The sequence below is a fragment of the Manis pentadactyla genome, chromosome X (assembly GCF_030020395.1).
Source record: "Manis pentadactyla isolate mManPen7 chromosome X, mManPen7.hap1, whole genome shotgun sequence".
Lineage (NCBI taxonomy): Eukaryota > Metazoa > Chordata > Mammalia > Pholidota > Manidae > Manis > Manis pentadactyla.
In genome coordinates, this window is record NC_080038.1 from 147,292,916 (window position 1) to 147,320,039 (window position 27,124).

At 36.5% G+C, this 27,124-nt stretch overlaps 1 protein-coding gene across 1 annotated transcript in view; it reads right to left on the minus strand.

The window, feature by feature from the left end:
- TMLHE (trimethyllysine hydroxylase, epsilon) overlaps nt 1-27,124 on the minus strand; it is an 82,386-nt gene that overhangs the window by 18,693 nt on the left and 36,569 nt on the right. Inside the window, 3 exon segments of the mRNA XM_057495822.1 lie at nt 11,414-11,650; nt 16,352-16,471; nt 18,003-18,282. Coding sequence (XP_057351805.1) covers nt 11,414-11,650; nt 16,352-16,471; nt 18,003-18,282 — 637 coding nt within the window.

Below are 27,124 nucleotides of genomic sequence, written 5' to 3' on the forward strand. Positions count from 1 at the left end.
AGGTGGTTTCACTGCTGAATTTTATCAAACATTTAGTGAAGACCTAATTCCCATTCTCCTTAAAGTTTTCCAAAAAGTAGAAGAGGAGGGAATACTCCCAAACTCATTCTATGAGGCCAACATCACTCTAATAAGAAAACCAGGCAAAGACACCACAAAAAAAGAAAAGTACAGACCAATAGCCCTGCTCAGGCAGTGGAGACAGGCACAGCAGCCAGGAGGTGGGGAACAGCTCTTTCCTCCCCACAGGCACCAGTACCGCTCCCCTGTGACCCCCGACATTGCTTCAGGGGCTCAGCAGCTCCAGAATAGAGCTTCTGGACACTAGAGGGCGCCACATACAAACATGAAACGCCAAAGGAACCTGGTCCAGAGTAAAATTATTAATACAACTCCCGAGAAAGATTTAAATGATATGGACCTCGTGACTCTTCCTGAAAGGGAGTTCAAAATAAAAATCATCAACATTCTAATGGAGGTACAAAAAGACATCCAAGAACTCAGGAATGAATTCAGGTCAGAGATCCAATCGTTGAAGAGCACGATGGAGGGTATTAAAAGCAGGTTGGATACGGTGGAGGAGACAATAAATGAAACAGAAACTAGAGAAGAGGAATACAAAGAAGCTGAGGCACAGAGAGAAAAAAGGATCTCCAAGAATGAAAGAATATTGAGAGAACTGTGTGACCAATCCAAGTGGAACAATATTCGCATTATAGGGATACCAGAAGAAGAAGAAGAGAGAGAAAGGGATAAAAAGTGCCTTTGAGGAGGTAGTTGCTGAAAACTTCCCCAATCTGGGGAAGGAGATAGTCTCTCAGGCATGGAGATCCATAGATCCCCCAACACAAGGGACCCAAGGAAGACAACACCAAGACACATAGTAATTAAAATGGGAAAGATCAAGGATAAGGACAGACTGTTAAAAGCAGCCAGAGGCAGAAATAAGATCACACACAAAGGAAAGCCCATCAGGCTAACATCAGACTTCTCAGCAGAAACCTACAGGCCAGAAGGGAGTGGCATGATGTATTAAATGCCATGAAGCAGAAGGGCCTGGACCCAAGATTACTTTATCTGGCAAGATTATCATTTATATTTGAAGGAGGGATTAAACAATTTCCAGATAAGCAAAAGCTGAGAGAGTTTACCTCCCACAAACCATCTCTGCAGTCTATTTTGGAGGGACTGCTATAGATGGAAGTGTTCCTAGGGGTGGGCAGCTGTCACCAGAGGTAGTAAAACCACAGTAGGGAGGGTGGAGCAGCTGATTGCGAGGCAAATGCAAAATTAAATTGATTATCCCCAAAGTCAATCAAGGGATAGACAAAAAGTACAGAATTTGATACTTAATATATAAAGAATGAAGGAGGAAGAAAAAGGAGGAGAAATAGAAAAGAACCTTTAGATTGTGTTTGTAACAGCATACTGAGTGAGTTAAGTTAGACTCTTAGATACTAAGGAAAGTAATCTGCAACCTTTGGCAACCGCGAATCTAAAGCCTGAAATGGCACTAAGTACATACCTATCAATAATCACCCTAAATGTAAATGGACTGAATGCACCAATCAAAAGACATAGAGTCACTAAATGGATAAAAAACAAGACCCATCTATATGCTGCTTACAAGAGACTCACCTCAAACCCAAAGACATGCATAGACTAAAAGTCAAGGGATGGAAAAATATATCTCATGCAAACAATAGGGAGAAAAAAGCAGGTATTGCAGTACTAGTAGCAGACAAAATAGACTTCAAAACAAAGAAAGTTAACGAGATAAAGAAGGACATTACATAATGATAAAGGGCTCAGTCCAACAAGAGGATATAACCATTATAAATATATATGCACCCAACACAGGAGCACCAGCATATGTGAAACAAATACTAACAGAACTAAAGGAGGAAATAGAATGCAATGCATTCATTTTAGGAGACTTTAACACCCCATTCACTCCAAAGGGCAGATCCACCAGACAGAAAATAAGTAAGGACACAGAGGCACTGAACAACACACTAGAACAGATGGACCTAATAGACGTCTATAGAACTCTACATCCGAAAGCAACAGGATACACATTCTTCTCAAGTGCACATGGAACATTCTCCAGAATAGACCACCTACAAGGCCACAAAAAGAGCCTCAGTAAATTCCAAAAGATTGAAATCCTACCAACCAACTTTTCAGACCACAAAGGTATAAAACTAGAAATAAATAGCACAAAGAAAGCAAAAAGGCTCACAAACACATGGAGGCTTAACAACACGCTTCTAGATAGTCAATGAATCAACAACCAAATTAAAATGGTGATCCAGCAATATATGGAAATAAATGACAACAACAACACAAAGCCCCAACTTCTTTGGGATGCAGTGAAAGCAGTCTTAAGAGGAAAGTATATAGCAATCCAGGCATATTTAAAGAAGGAAGAACAAACCAAAATGAATAGTCTAATGTCATAATTATCAAAATTGGAAAAAGAAGAACAAATGAGGCCTAAAGTCAGCAGAAGGAGGGACATAATAAAGATCAGAGAAGAAATGAACAAAATTGAGAAGAATAAAACAATATAAAAAAAATCAATGAAACCAAGAGCTGGTTCTTTGAGAAAATAAACAAAATAGATAAGCCTCAAGCCAGACTTATTAAAAGAAAAAGAATCAACACAGATCAACAGAATCAGAAACGAGAAATGAAACATCACGATGGACCCAACAGAAATACAAAGAATTATTAGAGACTACTATGAAAACCTATATGCTAAGAAGCTGGAAAACCTAGAAGAAATGGACAACTTCCTAGAAAAATACAACCTTCCAAGACTGACCAAGGAAGAAACACAAAATATAAACAAACCAATTACCAGCAAAGTAATTGAAGAGGTAATCAAAAAACTACCCAAGAAAAAACCCCCTGGGCCAGATGGATTTACCTCGGAATTTTATCAGACATACAGAGAAGACATAATACCCATTCTCCTTAAAGTTTTCCAAAAAATAGAAGAGGTGGGAATACTCCCAAACTCATTCTATGAAGCCAACATCACCCTAATACCAAAACCAGGCAAAGACCCCACCAAAAAAGAAAATTACAAACCAATACCCCTGATGAACATAGATGCAAAAATACTCAATAAAACATTAGCAAACCGAACTCAAAAATATATCAAAAGGATCATACACCAAGACCAAGTGGGATTCATCCCAGGGATGCAAGGATGGTACAACATTCGAAAATCCATCAACATCATCCACCACATCAACAAAAAGAAAGACAAAACCCACATGATCATCTCCATAGATGCTGAAAAAGCATTTGACAAAATTCAACATCCATTCATGATAAAAACTCTCAGCAAAATGGGTATAGAGGGCAATTACCTCAACATAATAAATGCCATATATGATAAACCCACAGCTAACATCATACTGAACAGCGAGAAGCTGAAAGCTTTTCCTCTGAGATTGGGAACAAGAAAGGGATGCCCACTCTCCCCACTGTTATTTAACATAGTAATGGAGGTCCTAGCCATGGCAATTAGACAAAACAAAGAAATACAAGGAATCCAGACTGGTAAAGAAGAAGTCAAACTGTCACTATTTGCAGATGACATGACATTGTACATAAAAAACCCTGAAGACTCCACTCCAAAACTACTAGAACTGATATCGGAATACAGCAAAATTGCAGGATACAAAATTAACACACAGAAATCTGTGGCTTTCCTATACACTAACAATGAACCAACAGAAAGAGAAATCAGGAAAACAATTCCATTCACAATTGCATCAAAAAGAATAAAATACCTAGGAATAAACCTAACCAAAGAAGTGAAAAACCTATACCCTGAAAACTATAAGACACTCTGAAGAGAAATTAAAGAGGACACTAACAAATGGAAACTCATCCCATGCTCTTGCCTAGGAAGAATTAATATAGTCAAAATGGCCATCCCGCCAAAAGCAATATACAGATTTTATGCAATCCCTAGCAAATTACCAACAACATTCTTCAACAAACTTGAACAAATAGTTCAAAAATTCATATGAAAACACCAAAGACCCTGAATAGTCAAAGCAATCCTGAGAAGGAAGAATAAAGTGGGGGGGGGATCACACTCCCCACCTTCAAGCCCTACTACAAAGCAACAGTAATCAAGACAATTTGGTACTGGCACAAGAACAGAGCCACAGACCAGTGGAACAGATTAGAGACTCCAGACAGTAACCCAAACATATATGGTCAATTAATATTTGGTAAAGGAGCCATGGACATACAGTGGGGAAATGACAGTCTCTTCAACAGATCGTGCTGGCAAAACTGGACAGCTACATGTAAGAGAATGAAACTGGATCACTGTCTAACCCCATACACAAAAGTAAATTCAAAATGGATCAAAGACCTGAATGTAAGTCATGAAACCATAAAACTCTGAGAAATAAACATAGGCAAAAATCTCTTGGACATAAACATGAGTGACTTCTTCATGAACATATCTCCCCGGGCAAGGAAAACAAAAGCAAAAATGAACAAGTGGGACTATATCAAGCTGAAAAGCTTCTGTACAGCAAAGGACACCATCAACAGAACAATAAGGTATCCTACAGTATGGGGGAATATATTCGTAAATGACAGATCTGATAAAGGGTTGACATCCAAAATATATAAAGAGCTCACGCACCTCAACAAACAAAAAGCAAATAATTCAATTAAGAAATGGGCAGAGGAGCTGAACAGACAGTTCTCCAAAGAAGAAATTCAGATGGCCAACAGACACATGAAAAGATGCTCCACATTGCTAGCTATCAGAGAAATGCAAATTAAAACCACAATGAGATATCACCTCACACCAGTAAGGATCACCACCATCCAAAGACGAACAACAACAAATGTTGGCGAGGTTGTGGTGAAAGGGGAACCCTCCTACACTGCTGGTGGGAATTTAAATTAGTTCAACCATTATGGAAAGCAATATGGAGGTTCCTCAAAATGCTCAAAATAGACTTACCATTTGACTCAGGAATTCCACTTCTAGGAATTTACCCTAAGAATACAGCAGCCCACTCCAAAACTACTAGAACTAATATCGGTATTCAGCAAAGTTGCAGGATACAAAATTTATACACAGAAATCTGTTGCATTCCTGTACACTAATTATGAACTAGCAGAAAGAGAAATCAGGAAAACAATTGCATTACAGTTGCATCAAAAAGAATAAAATACTTAGGAGTAATCCTAACCAAGGAAGTGAAAGACCTATACCCTGAGAACTATGGGACACTCTTAAGGGAAATTAAAGAGGACACTAATAAATGGAAATTCATCCCATGCTCTTGGCTAGGAAGAATTAATATTGTCAGAATGGCCATCCTGCCTAAAGCAATCTACATATTCAATGCAATCCCTATCAAAATACCAACAGCATTCTTCAATGAACTAGAGAAAATAGTTCTAAAATTCATATGGAATGACAAAAGACCCTGAATAGCCAAAGGAATCCTGAAAAGGAAGAACAATCTAAAGGTTCTTTTCTTTCCTCCTCCATTCTATATAAATTAGGTATCATATTCTGTACTCTTTGCTATTCCTTGACTGACTTTGGGGGTTGTTGATTTGATTTTGTATCTGCTTAGTAATTATTTGTTCTTTCTTTACTGTGGTTTATTTCCTCTGATGATAGCCATTTACCCTTAGGAATACTTCCATCTGTAGTAGTTCGTCCAATATACACAGTAAGTATGGTTTGTGGGAGGTAAATTCTCTCAGCTTTTGCTTATCTGAAAATTGTTTAATCTCTCCTTGAAATTTAAATGATAATCTTGCTGGGTAGAGTATTCTTTGTTAGAGGCCCTTCTGTTTCACTGAATTAAATACATCATGCCACTCCCTTCTGGCCTGTAAGGTTTGTGCTGAGTAGCCAGATGGTAGCCTGATGGGCTTTCCTTTGTATGTGATCTTTTTTCTCTCTCTGGGTGCTTTTAATACTGTCTTTATCCTTGATCTTTGCCATTTTAATTATTATATGTCTTGGTGTTGTCTTCTTGGGTGCCTTGTGTTGGGAGATCTGTGCACCTCCATCGCCCGATTGGGAAAGTTTTCAGCAATTACCTCCTTAAAGACACTTTCTATCCCTTTTTCTGTGTTCTTCTGGTACCTGTATAATGCAAATATTAGTCTGTTGGGATTGGTCACACTGTTCTCTCTATATTCTTTCATTATTAGAGATTCTTTTTTCTCTCTGTGCCTCATCTTCTTTGTATTCCTGTTCTCTAATTTCTATTTCATTTACTCTCTCCTCTACTTCATCTAATCTGCTTTTAAATCCCTCTATTGTATGTTTCATTTCAGATACTGTATTCATCAACATTTGTATCTCATTCCTGAATTCCTCTCTGAGTTGTTGAATATTTTTCTGTCGCTCCTTGAGCATGTTTATGATTTTTATTTTGAAATCTCTTTCAGGAAGGTTGATGAGTTCAGTTTCAGTTGGCCCTCTTTCTGGGTTTGTGGGATTTTTGGCTAGAACCAGGTTCCTTTTGACATTTCATTTTTGTAGGTGGTGCCCTCTAGTGCCCAGAAACTCTACTCTCTGGAGCTGCTCAGGTCCTGGAGCCATGGCAGGGGTTGGAGGCGAGCAGCACTGGTGCCTGTTGGGAGGAAGAAGGTCTTTCCTGCTTCCTTGCTGCAGCTGCCTGTCTCCACTGCCAGGATCAGTAGGCTGAGTGTGCAGGGAGAAGCCTCTATGGTTTGCACTTGTAGCTGCTATAGGTGGGTCTGGCCCAATAGCAGGGACAGCCAATTTGTGAGCTACTGCTAGTTGGGAGGAAGGCACAGCAGGCTGCATATCATGGTGTCTGGCCTCAGAGCTGCATAGCCAGCCAGGGAGATGGAACACCTGAAGCTCCTGAAAGTTCCCAACCTGCTGGGCAGATTGTGCCCAGTTTTTTGCACCTGTCCTTTCTCCTGAGCAGCAAGCTCTGTACAATCCTTGCCCCTTTAGCAGCCCTCTCTCTTAGGAATTCTCTCAGACTGCCCATCTTTCTTTTGTCTCAGAGCAGCCGGATGTGGATCCCTGTTTTCCACAAGCAGCTGGAATCTCAGTGTCTCCAAGTATTCCACCTTTCTTAGCTTTACAACCCCACTAATTTCTAGAGCAGCATGTAATATAGGTTCATGCTCCCAGAGCAGACCTTCAGGGCTGGGTGTTCAGCAGTCCTAGGCCTCCACTCCCTCCCTGCTCTGTTTCTCTTCCTCCCTCTGGTGAACTGGGGTGGGGGAAGGGTTTGGGTCCCTCCAGATCACGCCTTTGGTACTTTACCCTGTTCCTTGAGGCCTGGTCTTTTCCCCAGGTGTAGACAGTCTGACGCAGCCTTCTTTCCTGTTGCTCTGTCAGGATTTGATGTATTTGCTATATTTTCATATTATATGTTATTTTGGGAGGAGGTTTCTGCTTCACATCTCGCACCACCATTTTTAATCCTCTCTCTCAATTTTAAACTTTCTCAGTAGAGGAAGGTGGAGGGAACCTGAAGGAGAAAGTGTTTCTCTTGCTATTTTGGGCCCTGGCCAGAGCCTGGCTCTGTGAGTGTGAGGCTCTTAGGTAGTACCAGCCCTCCGGGCCCAAGGAGTTATTACCTGTGTGATTTTGAAACATCATCTTGGTGATAACCTTTCTACAACCCTCTCACAGAGCCTCCTCCTGCATGCAGCCACCTGTCTCGACTCCCTGGGAAAGCTCCTGCATGACTTTTGCGCCGCCTCCCATGTTTGGCAGGGTTGTACATTGAAGAGTCATTCAGCAAGCTCCCATCCCTAACTCCCATCTCCTGCAATCTATGTGCCCTTAAATCTTTCTGCTTTCACTTGCACCCAGATCTCCTTGTACCATCTTGCTGACTGTCTTCTCTGCCTTCTCCCTATAGTCAGGTAAGGTGGCCTATTGTTTGCTAAACAACTCTAGACCAGCACCTGCCTGGCCAAAACAACAACTTGTCTGCTTCAAGGTGGCTGAAAAACTCTTTCTTTAAGGTCTTAACCACTTCCAGGTTTATTCTTCCTTGGATACCCTGCCTTAGTCCTAGGGTACTATACAGAATTTCCTTATATCTTATAGTTACTCTTTTATCATAGTTCATAATTTTTATATTAAACTTTACCTGTTTAACATACTGTGTGATATGTATGTCTTGATTGGACTACACTATTAACATACACATGTGTGTACAGTAATAAATCATGATGAAGTACAGTTTATCCTAGGAGTGAAAGGTTGGTTTAACACTTGAAAATAAATCAATATAATTTACCATATTAACAGAATAAAGAAGAAAAATCACATGATTATTTTAATTGATAACTGAAATGAAGAGAAGGCATTTATCAAAGTTTAAAACCTATTCATGATTTTAAAAAACTGAGCAAACTTGGAAGGGAAATTCCTCAAGTGGATAAAAGATACCACTGAAACCCTTATAGCTAACATCATACATGGCAAAATACTGAACACTTTCATCCTAAGCATGTCTGGTCTTGTCTCTCATATTTAATATAGTACTGAAAGTGCTAGCCAGTGTAATAAAGCAAGAAAAACAAATAAATAAGTATATATGTTGGAAAGGAAGAAATAAATCTGTCCCTAAAACATAACTGTTAATGTAGAAAATCCCAAGACACCTAAAAAAACAAACAAAAATATCTTAGAACTAATGAATGATCTTAGCAAGGCTATAGAATACAATGCTAACTTAAAAAGAATACAGTTACTTTTTATAATGGCAACAAACAATTGGAAAATAATATTAAAATTTTATTTCATAATACCATCAAAACATAAAATATATACAATATCCTTGTCTTCAATACTGCAAAATACTGCTGAAAGACCTAAATAAATAGAAAGATAAGATCATGTTCATGGATTGGAAGACTCAAAACTGTTAGTTTGTCAATTCTCCCCAGAATGATCTATAAATTCAAGCAATCCTAATCATAATCCTAACAGGCTTTATCCTAAAAAATTGACAAGAGGATTTTAAAATTTATATGGAAATGTAAATAGTCTAGAACAAGGGTTGGCAAACTATGGTCTGTGGGCCAAATACAGCTCACTGCCTGTCTTTGTAAGTAATGTTTTATTGGAACACAACCACACCCATTCATTTACATATTGTCTGTGGCTACCGTTGTGCTTCCACAATAGTATTAAGTAGTTGTGACAGAGATCATATGGCTCACAAAGCTTAAAAATGTACTATCTGGCCCTTTATAGAAAACTCTGTAGACCCCTGATCTAGAATATCCAAAATAATTTTGAAAAAGAACAAAGTTCATAAACATTTTACCTGACTTTAAAACACTATAGATCTGAAGTAGCCAAGACAGTGTGGAATTGTCACAAGGATCCACAAATAGATAATGGAACCAAATAGGGAGGCCAGGAAGAAACCTTCATTTATATGGTCATTTGATTTTTGATAGAGTTGCAAAAGCAATCCAATGGGAGAAAGGAAGGTCTTTTCACCAAATGGTAGTAATAACACCTGGATATCCACATGCGAAATATATGATCTTCCACCCCTACCTCACAACATGGAAAAATTAATTTGAGATGGATTACAGGCTTAAATGTAAAAGATAAAACCAGAACACCTTTAGAAAAAATAGAATATCATCATGTCATCGGGGTAGTCAAAGATTTCTTACATAGGTCACAGAAACAATAATTATTAAAGGAAAAACTGATCAATTACACTTCATTAAAATTAAAATTTCTGCTCATCAAAAGACATTGTTAAAAAATTAGTAGGTAAGCCACAGACTATAATATAATATTCCAAAAACATATATCAGGTAATAACTGGTGACCAGGGTATATAAAGAACTCCTACAACTCTATAATGAAATGACAACCCAGTGAAAAAACGGGCAAAAGATTTAACCAGATACTTCACAAAGGATGACATATGAATGGCCAATAAGCACATGGAAAGATGCTCAACATCATCAATCATCAAAAAAAATGCAAATTAAAACCCCAATGACATATCCACCACAATGGCTGACAACATAAAGTGTTGGAAAGGATGTGGGGAAGCTACAACTCTCATTCATTGTTGGCAACTGCTTATGAAACTAAGCACACACTTACTCTATGACCCAGCAGTTCCACTCTTAGGTATTTAGTGAATGAAATGAAAACATATATACAAAAATACTTTTACATGAACATTCATGACAGCTTTATCCATAATAACCCCAACCTGGAAACAGCCCAGTTGTATATTCATAAAAGAGTGGATTTACTATTCTAGAACAGGCAAAAGTATATATGGTGCTGAAAAATAAAAATGGTTTCCTCTGGGGTGTGTGTGTGTAGGGCTGGACTGGGAAGGGGTATAAGGGTACCTTCTGCAGTGATGTTAGCATTCTATATCTTGATATGGGTTTGGTCTACATAGGTGTATACATTTGTCAAAATGTAGCAAGTGTATATGTACTATTTTTAACATTGTATGTAAATTTTACCTCAATATAAAAAATATGTAAACAAATATTGAACTCTACTTAAGGATACAACTGTTGAAGTATTTCAAAGAGACATGTACTCCTATCTGCAATGTACTTTGAAATGTATCAAAAATAAGATTAGTTGATAAATGGATAGCTAGGTAATAAAGCAAGTATAGTAATATCTTAATAGTAGAATCTAGGTTGTAGGTCTATGGGTTTCTCCCGTGTTTTCAAGTTTTTGATATGTTAAAAAATATTCATAATAAAATGTTGGAAAAAATACTGAGCACCTACTCATTATTCTAGGCAATGGAGATACAAGAGATGACTGATAGTTTTCCAGAGGAGTGCATCCAAGGGAAGTGAATTAGTATTTACGTAGTTCCTACTATGTTTTAGGGGTAATAATTAATTTTTTTCTTTAGAACTGGGTATGGAAGAACAGGCTGGAAATGAGTAGAGGTGATGAGTTCAGTCTTGAATATGATGTGTTTTATGATCCTAGAAGATATCTAAGTGGTGATATTTTAGTAGACTCCTGGATATACAGGTTAGGAGATTTGCATAAATCTGGGCTACAGACAAATGTGGTCATCATGCTTTTGGATACCATAGCTGTTTGGTCACTAGCACAATTAAATAATTGTTCTTTATTTTATAGTGTTTTCGTTTTAAAATACTATCTCAACGCTCCTCCACCAACTACAAAAATCTAGTTTTCCTTGCCGGTTGGTCTATTTACTATTCCATGGGAATTAGACTAGGAATAGGAATTATACTGAGAAGAATCTATGGAATAGCAAGATTAAAGTGTGGCAGATATAAGGATCTTAGAGATTTTCATTACATTAAGGCTAATATTTGGTAAATAAATTACACTGGGGGATAGTTCTTTGGTACTCACCTGATCAAATAAAGTTCTTTATTCCATGGGTAGATATTTAAGACTGGTCCAACCCCAATCATGTGGTTGTGACAGTCTCCAACATTTTCAATATATTCATGCTTCAATGGCACTTTGCTGAGGAGTTCATATTCCTCAGGCGCCTTTTGAAGTACCTGTTCTGCTGCATAGAATCCATCTACTAGCAGTGTCCTGCCACCTGTTCCTTCATGCTTAAGACAGTGAAACACTTGAATGCTAGAGAAGGAAAAAATAAAATTATTCTGTTCAGTGGAGAAAATGGAATGTATCAAAAATTAGAAAATTATATGTAAAATGATTACTGAACCCACTTGTGTCATTTATTTTCATGAATAAATAAATCTCATTTCCCAATAATCTTCCTTTCATAGCCAATTGAACTACTTCTGTTCTTTCAAATATTAAAGCCTCTACTGGTTTCTTCTAAACATATGCAACATATCTTGAAGCCCATATGTACCAGACCCTAGGAATACTAGCATGAATAAGATACAGTCTCTGTTTTAAAAAAAGTCATAGTTTACTAAGAAGAGATAAAGCAAATAACTACAAATAAAGTATCATAGGCACTAAAATAAGATTGTATACAAGATATAGTCGGGCTGTAAAGAAGTGAAATTACCCTAGTAGGGTGTTGTAAAGAGACACATTTTAGAGTGGATGAGAATGGCTTTCTTTAGTCTTAAAGAATGAGAAAGAGTTGAATTGGGATGAGACTGAGGTGAGGAGAGGGCATTCCAGGCTGAGAAAAAATATGACCAATGATCCCAATGTAAAAGAACGTATATTCAAGGAAGAGAGTAAGTTCCTATCAGTATAGCACAGAGAACCACAGAAGGATTTTAAACTGGGAGACTGTATTGTCATATTAACATTTTTAAGACCTGCTTATGATGATAGTATAGGAGATGAAGTGGTGGGAAGCAAGATGACAAAAAAGTGGATAACTGAAAGAGTAGAGAAAAACACTGTGCACTTAAGCTTAGAGAAGGGTGTTACAGAAAAGAACACACACTTAAGAGATACTACAGTGGTAGAACTGGAAAGATTTGATAACTTATTATATGTGGAGGATGAAAAGCAAGCAAAAATCTAGAATGACTCTAGGTTTCTCAGTTATGCAACCTGATAGATGATAATGCCATTTGCTAAGACGGAGAGTGCAGGAAGATATGTAACTGGATGATAGTGAGGGACTGTGAGGTGTTGACGAAGAAGTTCAGTTTAGGGGCATGTTGAAACAGTTGAGTCATATGTGGTTGGAAATGTTAACAGGGAAAGCAAAGGCAACTATTAATGGACTGGAAAACTGAAATATAATTTTCCAATTAATGAGGGCAAAATAAAGCTAATAGCAATTTAGAAAAAAAGAAAAATTAGAGAAAGTGAACAAGAAAGTAAAATAAGTAATAAACACAAATAAAGACGGAAGGAATAAAAGCAAGGAGAACCTAATATAAATAAATACAATTAAAAGGACAAAGGTCAGTTCTGGTCTGTTGAGCTTTCTGTGGAACTTCTAGGTCAGGATTATTGAGTAGCCAGCTGAAGAGGTTTAACTCAGAAGAGGGGTAGATTTGGCAGTTGTCTGTACATGACAGCTAAAGCCAACAATGCGGGAGAAAAGAGTGGCAAGCAGATAAACCTTGAGGGACAACAATATTTAGGACATGGACAGAGGAGAATAAGCCAGTACAGGAGACTGAAGAAAAATAATGAGAGATATAGGAGGAAAACCAGAAAAGAAGGAATATTTAAGAAGAGGTAGTGGTTAATGGCATGCCCCAGGAGGTCAAGTAAGATGAAGACTGAAAGGTACACACTAGGTATGGCAATAAGTTAGTTGCTGGTGACTTTGGGGAGAGTAATTTTAATTGGGAGGGGCTTGGATGAACTAGCTAAGGGTTTGAGGAGTGAATGGGAAGTGAGAATGAAAAGATACTGAATGTAGATAACTTTTTAAATAAGTTTAGTGAAGGAGGAGTAAGGAGAGGCTGTAACTAGATGGAGACAGAATCCAAGGAAGTGTACAGAAGTAGAGATTTAGGACATGAGAAGCCAAAAGGAAGGAGTCAATAGGTATGGAGAGGCTGAAAATACATGAAGAGAAACCCCAAGGAGGCTGGAAAGGATGAGATCCAGAGCAAAGAAAACACAAGGAATACAACAATGATGATGATGATGATGAAAATGGCTAAAATGACAATAATAGCTAGTATTTATTGAACACTTAAAACATGTGTCAGGCAGTATGCTAAATACTTTAGGTACATTGTGTAACTTAACCCCTAAGCAATAACAATGCATAGGTTTTATTGCTAGTCCCGCTTTATAGATGAAGAAAGTGAGGCACAGAAATGTTACTTGTCCAAGATCACAAAGCTAATTAATGTATGTTCCAGCTGGGATGCAAATCCAGATCTGCTTGGTGCCATAGCCTGAATTCTTAACCATTCTTTTTTTTTTTTTAGGAGAGCAAGGCAGAGACTTTTATTTAGGCATAAAGCAAAAGGACAGAGCTCCTGGCTCAGGCCAGGAGGGGACAAGAGAGTCCCAGGGTGGTGTGTTGTCTAGGGTTTTGTTTTGTTTTTAAATTTTTTATTAAGATATGATTGTTATACACTTTTATGAAGGTTTCACATGAAAAAGCAATGTGGTTACTACAGTTACCCATATTATCAAGTCCCCGCCCACACCCCAGTGCAGTCACTGTCCATCAGTGCAGCAAGTTGCCAGAGATCCACTATGTGCCTTCTCTGTGCTACACTGTTCTCCCCGTGATCCCCCACACCATGTGTACTAAACATAATACCCCTCAATCCCTCCCTCCCCACCCGCCCTCCCACACCCCTCCCTTTTGGTAACCACTAGTTCATTCTTGGAGTCTCTGAGTCTGCTGCCATTTTGTTCCTTCAGTATTGCCTCATTGTTGTATTCCACAAATGAGGGAAATGATTTGGCATTTGTCTTTCTCCACCTGGCTTATTTCACTGAGCATAATGTCCTCCAGCTCCATCCATGCTGTTGCAAATGGTAGGATTTGTTTCTTTCTTATGGCTGAATAGTATTCCATTGTATATATGTACCACATCTTCTTTATCCATTCATCTACAGATGGACACTTAGGTTGCTTCCATATCTTGACTATTGTAAAAAGTGCTGCAATGAACATAAGGGTGCATATGTCTTTTTGAATCTGAGAAGTTGTATTCTTTGGGTATATTCCAAAGAGTGGGATTCCAGGGTCAAATGGTATTTTTATTTTTAGTTTTTTGAGGAACCTCCATATTGCTTTCCACAATGGTTGAACTAGCTTACATTCCCACCAGCAGTGTAGGAGGGTTCCCCTTTCTCCGCATCCTCACCAATATTTGTTGTTCTTAGTCTTTTCGATGCTGGCCATCCTTACTGGTGTGAGGTGATATCTCATTGTGGTTTTAATTTGCATTTCCCTGATGATTAGTGATGTGGAGCATCTTTTCATGTGTCTGTTGGCCATCTGAATTTCTTCTTTGGAGAACCGTCTCTTCACATCCTCTGCCCATTTGTTAATCAGGTTATTTGCTTTTTGGGTGCTGAGGTGTGTAAGTTCTTTATATATTTTGGATGTTAACCCCTTGTCGGATCTGTCATTTACAAGTATATTTTCCCATACTGTAGGATGCCTTTTTGTTTTGTTGATGATGTCCTTTCTTAACCATTCTTATTAAAGTGTTAATAAATGTGCTTGGTCCTTGCTGTTGATTAGGAAGGATTAAACTAAAAGCACAGAAAACTACTTATCTCTGGTAGTAGGCAGAGAGAACAGTTAGTCAATATTTGAACCTCAGCCCCTGTTCAGCCGCTTCTCATCCTATTTCTTATTTCTTCCTTCTGTATTCCCTAGAATAAGGATGCAAACTGTTGGTCTCCTCATATATTGATAACATTGAGCAGGAGCTCTAAAACCTGCTTTATTCTTCCTCCCCCAAACCAAACATTCTTAAGTTACAAACCCTGAAGGAAATCAATTGTACCACAATCAATTGAATAAACTGGCTTCAGATTTCCCTCTATGAGATCAAGATAACAGTTCAACACACCACCAGTTCATCACCCTCTCATATTGTCTTTATAAATCCATATGTACACTCACTTTACTAATATCTTTGTGCCTCTGGCTCATCATCTATATGCAGAAGCAAGATCAATAATAAAACAACAAAATAACAACCACAGAAGTACCTCTAAATAAGAGGCAAATGGTAGGAAAGTTAAGTAGGTATTTATTTATCATGTCACATAATTACCATTTGTTTTTTGTGGTGAGAACATTTAAGATCTACTTTCTGTTAGCTATGGTGATAATCATATTGCTATATATAATGGCTGTTCACCTTGAATTTTCACAATGTTATATATGTCAATTATATCTCAGTTAAAGCTCAATAGCTTCTGATTCCATGTAAGGTTATTTTTCATTCATTCCTTCTCTCCAATTTCTTGTAAAATGGATTCAAGTTCCTTTCAATATAATACCCAAGGTAGCTGTGTTTGGAAGATTGACCGCTTTGCAATATAACAACTAAATATAAGAAAACTATATGAATTTCAAAACTAATGGTTAGACAATAGTTTTTTGGTAAGTTATTTGCAATCACTTTGAGAAAAAATGTGTGGTTTAAAAAAAATTAAGATCCATTTATATAGTAAGGTGAATTTTCAATAATTCCCCCAAATTTTATTCCTGTAAGTCTAAAGAAGGCTGGGCTATGGTGTTTCAAAATGCTCATGTTTCTAGGAAGAGAGAAATAAATACTCATACAAATCATCAGCAGCAGATATGATCTTGGTTCAAATAGAATGGAAAATGACTGAAGAAACTATTCAAGACCAACACAAGTAAAGACCCACTATGGATAATTCTAATCCACTTACCCACAGGGCTCTTGAAAATAGGTAGTATCAGTGTGCCGATCCAGAGCCATCTTGGTGTATGCAGTGTCACCCCTGGAGAAGTCTGAAGTGAAATATCACATCCTTCCATAGATAGTTTCTCTGTCAAATGAAATACAGGAAGATCTTTCGGCTATTTGAAATTTTCATTCTTATCTTTTAAAACTTTCTAGTCATTTCTTTAATTATTCACAAATAACAATAGATTTTTTTTTGGCTCCAGATTTCCATCTATGAGGTGATGATGGCAGCTGAACATGCCACCAGTCTTAACAATTCTGTTACTTATTAATATTCTATGAAGTCAGGGGAAACCTGTGGAAGTATAATGTAGTCTGAAACATTAGGGAATCATCCCACTCTGTTCATGTGCCTACTTTTAATAGTTTTCATATTCAAGTTTCTTTCCTGTGCTCACCTTCCTTGCATAGAAAAAGATGTATTTATGCAGCTATTTTTAGAATTAATTAATGTAAATTCTCATCTATCTTTTGGACATGGAGAAATAAGAAAAAAAGAAAAGGATACTTATGTTACCAAGTATTTAGTGAAATGCTGTATCACTGTTGGTGTATCACTGTTGTTGTATCTCTTCTTGAGATATACATCACAGGTTCTGAATTTATAGTTATTTTCCCGGTGGGGTAGGATCTGACTAAAGGTCACTTTAATTCCTTAGCTTTCAGTTCATGTTATTCTCTGAACCCTCAAAGTCTATACAGGAAGTGTTCTTCCACTGGAACTATAATCTCTAAAGCATTCTCAGGTTATTTATTGCTTCTTTTACTTGAAAGTTCTCAAATTGTGTTTTAGACTGAATGGTTGACAAATGTTGACTATACTCTATTGGGATAGGGCAAATGACCTAGCATACTATCTACTACACAATGAAGTATATCTGGCTATTAAGTAAAAGGAAAGTAATAATTATAATAAAGTAAGTTCATTTAATACTACAGAAGATCCATCTATATACTAACTAGAAATTCAGACTGGCAAGTGGCAAGAACGCTGTATTTGGCATCAGGAAATCTGATCTCTCTGAATCCTACCGGAATCTGAATCTGAATTGCTTACTAGCAGAGCAATCCTGGGCAAGGCACTTAACATATTTGAGACTCAACTGCTTCATCAGTAGAATAGGGGATAAAACACACACTTATCAGGATTTTTGTAATGACCAAAAGAAAATAATGGGTGTGAATATGCTGGTTAAATGCCATATGGTATAAGGCAGTATTATTAACTATCAGTCTCTGATGAAACCTTAGTAATCATAGAAAGTAAACTGTATGATAGTCTGGCACCATCTTATTCAATCCTTTTATTGACTACATGGGAAGGCAGGTTGTTGGTAGAACTCACACTACTACCTGTTCTCTTTACTCAGTTAGTGTTTTTTCTAGTATGCAGTGGTACCTCTCACTTTGAGGATTTCGAAAAATATACCAGTAACTTTGAAGTCTTCATCATAATAAACATATACGTGTCTTTAGAGATTAGAAATCCAAGCCTCAAGTACAGCACTATAAATGAGAATACCCTTATTCAGGCCACAAAATATTCTAGATTAAAAACAAGGGTATTCATATTCTGGAAATAAATTGCAGATAACAGGGAACTAATGAATTACCTGATCAAGCTGATCCTTTCTGCCAACTTCTCTGTGTCTTCTTGAGTAGGAGGAACATTTTCTACAAAGGCAATTCCATAGAGCAGAAAGTTTTGCAGAAAGTCCTTTAGTCCCTCATTGGTTTCTAAGAAGCTCTGGAAATCTACAGATGGAACTTGGGCTTGCTGGAAGATTTCAGCATTCCATAAAATTCTAGGCTGGATGATTCTTTGTTTCTGCCCTTCATAGCTGTTTTTCACCAGCCAATCCAAATCATATCTAGTCACATGACCATCTGGCCCTTTTAAGAGAAAAATAAGAGGGATTACAAAGAGTAATTATGAATACTGCCAATAATTTACTGCTTAAGAATTTTATTTTTAGCAACCAATTACCCAATGTTTTATGGTTTATGAAGCCAAATTAAAATGAGTGCTTAGAATGTTTCTAAGACAGAATTATTTGTGAATTGAGCACTATGATTTAATAAGTCAATGAATGAACAAATAAATCTCCCCATCAGGTAAATAAGTTAATGGAATTATAGCTACATAGTAAAGGACCTTTCAGAGCATTCATTAAATCATTAAAGAATGATAATGACAAAAATCCCAGTAACTTTTTGGGCTACTCCTCTCTCTATCTCCCTGCCCCCATTCTCACCTCTCTACACAAACTTTTTGAGATACAGGGGTCTAATTATTTTACTAATGGTGGAAAACGTCAGCGACTCACTCAAGATCACACAACCAATAAGTACCACAGTTGGAACTAGAACTCTGGCCTCTTGCTTCCCGCAGTTCCTTCCTCTTATAAATGAATTAGGGCACTCTGGTCTAATGATATTACATCGATACATTATGAAGTGACTTCGCAAGTGACTTTTCCCACTGTGCCAAAGAAGCAAAATGCTTTAGAAAATCTTCAGGATAAGCAAAGGATACAGCAAGAGGAGAGAAAGGCTATGCTGGAATTTTCTCTCTCTCTTTTTTAAACTTTCTGCCTCTGTCTCTGCTTTCTCTCTCTTTGGCTTCTCACCCTTTGATAACAAAGTATAAAGAATTTTGAGAGAAAAATGAGGAAATAGAAAAATCACCTATGTTCATCATTTGTACATGCAGATAAAACCAGATGGTATATGTGTGTGTGTGTGTGTGTATGTATGTATATGAAAGGTTGTACCTTGTCATTTAACATTTTAATGATTTATCATTAAAAATTAAATCTTCATAAAGTGTCTTGTAATTTGCAGAATATGTACTACCAAAATTTACGGAGCTAGTCTCATCTTTTGGAGTATGTACTTTGATTTTTGAAAAATTTCACTTTTAATAGTTATCATCCTTGTCTATATTTCTGATAATTTTCTTGAAATAGAAACATAGAAGGTGGAATTACTAAAGCCAAAGTCTTTTTTTTACCAGTTTAATTTTTTAATAGAAATATCATTGATATACAATCTTATATTGGCTTCAAATATTCCACACAGTGGTCCAACAGTTACTTATACTATTAAACCTTTACTCTCCGCCCCAGTGTGCTTACTGTCTGTCAACATAGGAAGATGCTACAGAATTATTGGCTATATTCTCCATGTGGTACTACTATCCCTGTGACCAACTTGTATTATGATTGAGAATTTTTGTGCCCCTTTATCTCCCTTATCCTCCACACACACACACACCTCAACCCCTCCCCCATGGTAACCAACAGTCACTACTCAGTGTCTGAATCTACTGCTGTTTTGCTCATTTTGTTTTGTTTTTAGATTTCATAAATAAGTGAAATCATATGGTATTTGTCTTTCTCTGCCTGGCTTTTTTTTTTTTGCCTTACTGAAAGGTAACTTTACTTTGTATACAAAGCATTCAAGCATTAAAAAGGAGGAGAGTAAAACAAATGGGGGTGGTATGAAGCATTCAAGTATAAAAAAGGGAGTACTGCTTCATATATACTTATTTCAATTTACAATTCTGGGTTTGGTCTGTTTTTTTACATTAGAAGGTAAAGCAAGGTCCACATTTTCTTGTTCACCACTAATCACTAGCATTTGACATAGTGGCTGAAATATACTAGGTATACAGTAAATATTTGTTTCATGAATAAAATATGAAAGAAAGAATGAAAAGAGATTGAATAAAGAAGATTAATAAATTCAACATAAAAGTCTCAGAAAATAATGCTGTCTTATTTATGCAATGCAAATTAGGTAAAATTTTGTTTTTTTTTCTCTAGTACAAAAATTCCCTCATATGAACACCTAAATATCTTATCTTATCCTTATTCAGGTACTCTCATTATTTCAGTACTCTCATTTTTGCAAACACACATAAACACACATACATACACATACACATGATAATATGATATATATAAATAACCTGGAAGAGGAAGTAAATGATAGAGTATCAGCATTCACAATCTGTTGTTGACATACAATTACATGAGTGAAGCAAAACAAAGCAGACTTTTGCATAACATGGGCAAGAGCAAACACAGCTGGATAACTGGTACTGGATGGCAGATGATTCACTGTAGATTCATGCAAGGTATTGCACATTTAACTGAATAATGTAAATTATATGTACATACTAATGGGTTCTAAATTAGCTGTAATTCTCAAAGATAATATCCAGGTATTATTGTGAACGACTCAATGAAGATGTCACTTCAATGTTTAGATGTAGGCAGAAAGGCAGCTAAGATGTTAGGTTGAGGTAAGATCACAAAAACTCATCACAGAAAACATTCTGTCACTAAATCAACCAATGTGACAGGCTACCTCAGGAAACACATTTTCCTGAGGTGATACCATGTCAAAATCATCTGAAATTTCCACTTAAAATAATGTTAATGTATTTGAATTACATTACTTTTTTTATTTTTAGGAAAATACATAGATAGAGGCTGTGCATCGTTTCATGAAACCAGGATGCAAGATGAACAGGTCCCTGATGAGCTGCTAGTGTCAGAAAAAAAACTTACTATGTGTGAGATTGGGTAGATAATAAAGTAAGGAATAGTATTCCTAATATTCAATGAGAGGAAGAAAATCAAATGGTGGGGACAGTTGTTAAGCAAGATGTGAGTTTGATGAAGTTGATATGAAGCAAGTAAATCCACTTCTGTGTTTTTATCTCAAGATATCTTTCTTCAATTTCTTATGATTGTTTACTCATTCTGTCAATAAAGTGTGAACAAAAAATAGGCCATAAGGCTGTGTCTGCATAAAGCTAAAACAACTGATGGAAAACTAAAGAGATCCCATAGCTCCTATACTTGCTTTAATTAGAGAAATTATAAAATCATACAGTAATTATCTGCTAGTGGTTCATCTCTTTTACTCCACAGTGAGTTATTCAAAAACAAGACTCAATATTCAATAATATATGCCTAAGCCTCCAGCTTCTGGCATTTAGTGATCAATAAATGCTAACTGGATGAGTGAATTAATGAATGAGTTCACTTGCAAATGAATGAATTGGTTTCATTTGCATACCACCAAGGAAAAATTGTCACTGCTTCCTGAGGTGTGAAACTGTTTCCCCAATGTGTGAATGTAACAGCTTGGAATCAAATGACTGTTACAAGTACAAATATTAAATATGAAGTATTCTGGTGACCAAATAAATTACTAAGCTTCTTTACTTGCTTTTCTTTTTTTAATCAGTATGTAACTTCCTTGAGCAATTCCATCTATAACTATGAATTGCATATCTACTCATAGATGTTATATATCCTATGGATTGCATGAAGAGAACACATATCGCCCTGCGATCATGGGTCTTAAAACAAGTTGGAAAGATTGAAAAGTCATTAAAAATGTGGTAACTCTTGCCAAAAGAACAATATAGGTTAATATGCAAACATATAGCAAGATTTGTCCTAGTTACAGGAAAGTTTTCTCTTAAACTCAGTATGGTGAAGAACTCAAAGATGGGAGAATAGGTAAGCAGGTTGACATAAGTAGATGGAATTTGAACGTCCTCATTTCCTTATGTGAGAAGACTGGAACACTTACAGAAATGGAAGTCACGTAAGGGAAAAACTTTGAAAACAAAAAGGTAAGTGGTTTTACTAAAGCAGGGCAGAGGCAGCTATCGGAACAACTCAGCCTTTTCAGCCACTTAGACACTTTTGACCTTATCTTTAGGATAATGGGACATTAAACATTCTGATAAGGGGAGGAATATGTTCCAGTTCATGTTTATAACAAGATTTTTCTGACTACCGCATGAAAGATGGGCTCAGATAGGTACGATACAAATTAGGAGGCTACTGCTTCCACTTAAAACTCAAGAAAGACTTATGTACAATAGGAAGGGCAGATTTACCACAGTGGAATATAGGATATATTGATTCCCAATATCAAGTATGTAGGAATAATTATGAAGCATTCTGGAAGATAGAATTAATATCATAGTCTTTTTGCATGATGAGATGATCAAACAGCACCTAAAATTAGCATTCTTTATATAATTAATACAGAGTTCTATGATTTATCTCCTGATTATTGTACTGCTTCTTTATGAAGCTATCATTATACTGATTCATCTGTTGATTTAAACCACCAGTCAGTTGAGACAATCAGCTTATTGAAATTGGTGCAATTTTACTAACTGAAAATGTTATTTAATTGAATTAGTAAAAATTTTCACTGATTTGTCTGGTTGTTTTATTAAATTGGTACAAATCAATTAGCTACCTAGGCCTCTTGGGTATTTCTCTTTTATTGGTTTGTTTTGTTTCATTTTGACAAAGACTTCAAATGGTTATGCTTTGTACACTAGGTCTTCTACCGCCTGGCTTTTTTCACTGAGAATAATACCCTCTAGATCTATCCATGTTGCTGCAAATGGCAGGATTTCTTTTTTTTAATGATTGAATAATAATTCATTGCATACATGTACCACCTCTTCTTTATCCATTCATCTACTGATGGACACTTTGGTTGCTTCCATATCTTGGCTATTGTAAATAATGCACCAATAAACATAGGGGTGCATATATCTTTTCAAATCAGGGATTTTTGTTTTCTTTGGGTCAATTTCTAGAAGTGGAATTCCTGGGTCAAATGGTATTTCTATTTTTAGTTTTTTGAGGAACCTCCATACTGCTTTCCGCAGCGGTTGTACCAATTTACATTCCCACCAACAGTATAGGAGGATATCCTGTTCTCCAAATCCTCATCAGCATTTGTTGTTTATTGTCTTTTGGACAGTGGCCATTCTACTGGAGTGAGGTGGTATCTCATTGTGGTTTTGATTTGCATTTTCATGATAATTGGCAATATGAAACATCTTTTCATATCTCTGTTGGCCATCTGTATTTCTTCTTTGGACAAATGTCTGTTCAGGTCCTCCACCCATTTTTTAATTGGGTTATTTGTGTTTTTTTGTGTGTTGAGGCATATGAGTTCTTTATATACTTTGGATGTTAACCTTTTATTGGATAAATCATTTATGAATACATTCTCCCATACTGTAGGTGGCCTTTTCATTCTGCTGATTGTGTCCTTTGCTGTACATAAGCTTTTTGGTTTGATGTTGTCCCACTTGTTCATTTTTTATTATGAGGAGATGTGTCCAGGAAAAAATGGCTCATACTTATGTTCAAGAGGTCTTTGCCTATGTTTCCTTCTAAGAGTTTTATGGTTTCATGACTTATGAACCATAAAAGGTCTTTGATCTATTTCAAGTTTACTTCTGTGTATGGAGTTAGACAGTAGTTCAGTTTCATTCTCTTGTATGTAGCTGTCCAGTTTTGCCAACACCAGCTGTTGAAGGGCTGTCATTTCCCCATTGTATGTCCATGGCTCCTTTATCAAATATTAATTGACCATATATGTCTGGGTTAATGTCTGGATTCTCTAGTCTGTTCCATTGGTCTGTGGCTCTGCTCTTGTGCCAGTACCAAATTGTCTTGATTACTGTGGCTTTGTAGTAGAGCTTGAAGTTGGGAAGCGAGATCCCCCCTGCTTTATTCTTCCTTCTCAGGATTGCTTTGGCTATTCGGGGTCTTTTGTGGTTCTGTATGAATTTTAGAACTATTTTCTCTAGTTCATTGAAGAATGCTGTTGGTATTTTGATAGGAATTGCATTGAATCTGTACATTGCTTTGGGAAGGATGACCATTTTGATAATATTACTTCTTCCTATCCATGAGCACGGGATAGATTTCCATTTATTTGTGTCTTTAATTTCTCTCATGAGTGTCTTCTAGTTTTCAGAGTATAGGTCTTTCACCTTCTTGGTTAGGTTTATTCCTGGGTATTTTATTCTTTTTGATGTAATTGTATATGGAATTGTTTTCCTGATTTCTCTTTCTGCTAGTTTGTTGTTAGTATATAGGACTACAACAGATTACTCTGTATTAATTTTGTATCCTGCAAGTTTACTGAATACAGTTATTAGTTCTAGTAGTTTTTTGGTGGAGTCTTTAGGGTTTTTTATGTGTAATATCATGTTGTCTGCAAATAGTGACAGTTTAACTTCTTCCTTACCAATTTGGATGCCTTCTATCTCTATATTTTCGGATTGCTATGGCCAGGACATCCAGCGCTATGTTGAATAAAAGTGGTGAGAGAGGGCATCCTTGTCTTGTTCCTGATCTTGGTGGAAAACCTTTTGGCTTTCTGCCATTCAGTATGATGTTAGCTGTGGGTTCATCATATATGGCCTTTATTCTGGTGAGATATTTCCCTCTATACTGCTTTTGTTGAAGGTTTTTATTATGAATGGATGTTGATTTTTGTCAAATGCTTTTACAGCATCTATTGTCTCAATAGATAGTTTGTATCCTTTTTGTTAATGTGGCATATGATATTGATTTATTTATGAATATTATACCATCCTTGCATCCCTGAAATAAATAAATACCACTTAGTTGTGAAGGATGATCCTTTTGATGTATTTTTGAATTTGGTTCACTACTATTATGTTGAGAATTTTTGAATTTATGTTCATCAGGGATATTGGTGTATATAATTTTCTTTTTTTGTGTGGTGTCTTTGTCTGGTTTTGGTATTAGAGTGAAGCCGGCCTCATAGAATGAGTTTGCAAGTGTTCCCTCCTTTTCTACTTTTTGGAAAACTTTAAAAAGGATGGGTATTAGCTCTTCTTTAAATGTCTGGTAGACAGCTGTGAAACCATCTAGTCCTGGACTTTTGTTTGTTGGGAGTTTTTCAATTATGGATTCAATTTCATTGCTGGCAATTGGTCTGTTCAGATTTTCTGTTTCTACCTGGGTCAATCTTGAAAGGCTTCAATCTTGAAAGGCTGTATTTTTCTAGGAATCTGTCCATTTCTTCAAGGTTGTCCAACTTATTGGCATATAATTTTTCATAGTATTCTTTAATAATTCTTTGTATTTCTGTGGTGACTATTCCTTCATTTCTGATTTTGTTTATTTGCGTACGCCTTCTTTTTTTCTTGATAAGTCTGGCTAAGGGATTGTCTATTTTGTTTATCTTCTCAAAGAACCAGATCTTGGTTTCACTGTTTCTCTATTGTTTGATTTTTCTCTATTTTATTTATTTCTGCTCTGACTTTTATTATGTCCCTCCTTCTAATAACTTTGGGCTTCATTTGTTTTTCTTCTTCTAGTTTCTTTAATTGTGAGTTCAGACTGTTCATTTGGGACTGTTCTTGTTTCTTGAGGTAGGCCTTTTTGCTATGGACTTTCCTCTTGGAACTGCCTTTGCTGCCTCCCACAGATTTTGGGCTGTTGTGTGTCTGTTTTCATTTGTCTCCATGTATTGCTTTATTTCTGTTTTGATTTGTTCATTGATCCTTTGATTATTTAGAAGCATGTTGGTTAGCCTCCATGTGTTTGCAGGCTTTTTTGTTTACTTTGTCTAATTTATTTCTAGTTTCATACCACTGTGGTCTGAGGAGCTGGTTGGCACAATTTCAATATTTTTGAATTTACTGAAACTCTTTTTGTGGCTTAGTATGTGATCTATTCTGCAAAATGTTCCATGTACACTTGAGAAGAATGTATATCATGCTGCTTTTGGGTGTAGAGTTCTGTAGATGTCTGTTAGGTCCATCTGACCTAATGTATTGTTCAGTGCCTCTGTCCCTTACTTACTTTCTGTCTGGTTGATCAGTCTGTTGATGTGAGTGGTGTGCTGAAGTCTCCTAACATGAATGTGTTGCAATCAATTTCTTTCTTTAATTCTGTTTGCAATTGTTTTACATATGTAGGTGATCCTATACTGGGTGCATAGATACTTATAATGGTTATATCTTCTTGTTGGACTGACTCCTTTACCATTATGTATTGCCCTTGTCTCTTGCTGCAGTTTTGAAATCTATTTTGTCTGATATAAGTGCTGCTACTCCTGCTTTTTTTCTCCCTATTATTTGCATGAAATATCTTTTTTCATCCCTTCACTTTTAGTCTATGTGTCTTTGGGTCTGAAATTAGTCTACTTTATGCAGCAAATAGATGGGTCTTGTTTCTTCATCCATTCTGTCACTCTGTGTCTTTTTATTGGAGTATTTAGTCCATTTGTATTTAAGGTAATTATTGATAGGTATGTACTTATTATCACTTTATTAATTGTTTTTTGGTTGTTTTTATAGCTCCTCTCTGTTTCTTTCTTCCTCTCTTAGACTGTTCTCTTGTTATTTGATATTTATTTTAGTGTTGTAATTGGATTTCTTTTTCAAATTTTTGTGTATTACAGGCTTTAGGTTCGTTGTTACCATAAGGTTCAAGGATAGCTTCCTGACTATGCAACAGTCTATACTAAATTGATGATTGCTGTATTTCAAACACAATCTAACAGTACTTCTCTTCTTCTTCTTCCTCCACATTGTAAGTATTAGATGTCATAATCTGCACTTTTAGCATATCCCTTGACTGATTTTATGGATAGTTGGTTTTATTACTTTCATTTTAATTTCACATTTGCTTGGCAAGTACTTGGTCTACTATATTTACCATTGGTTTATTTTCACTGGTGAAAGCTATTTAGCCTTAAGAATATTTCCATCTACAGCAGTCCCTTTAACATGTCCTATAATGCTGGTTTAGTGGTTATAAACTTATTGAGCCTTCATTTTTCTGGGAAATGTTTAATCTCTGCTTCAAATCTGAATGATAATCTTGCTGGGTAGAGGATTCTTGGTTGAAGG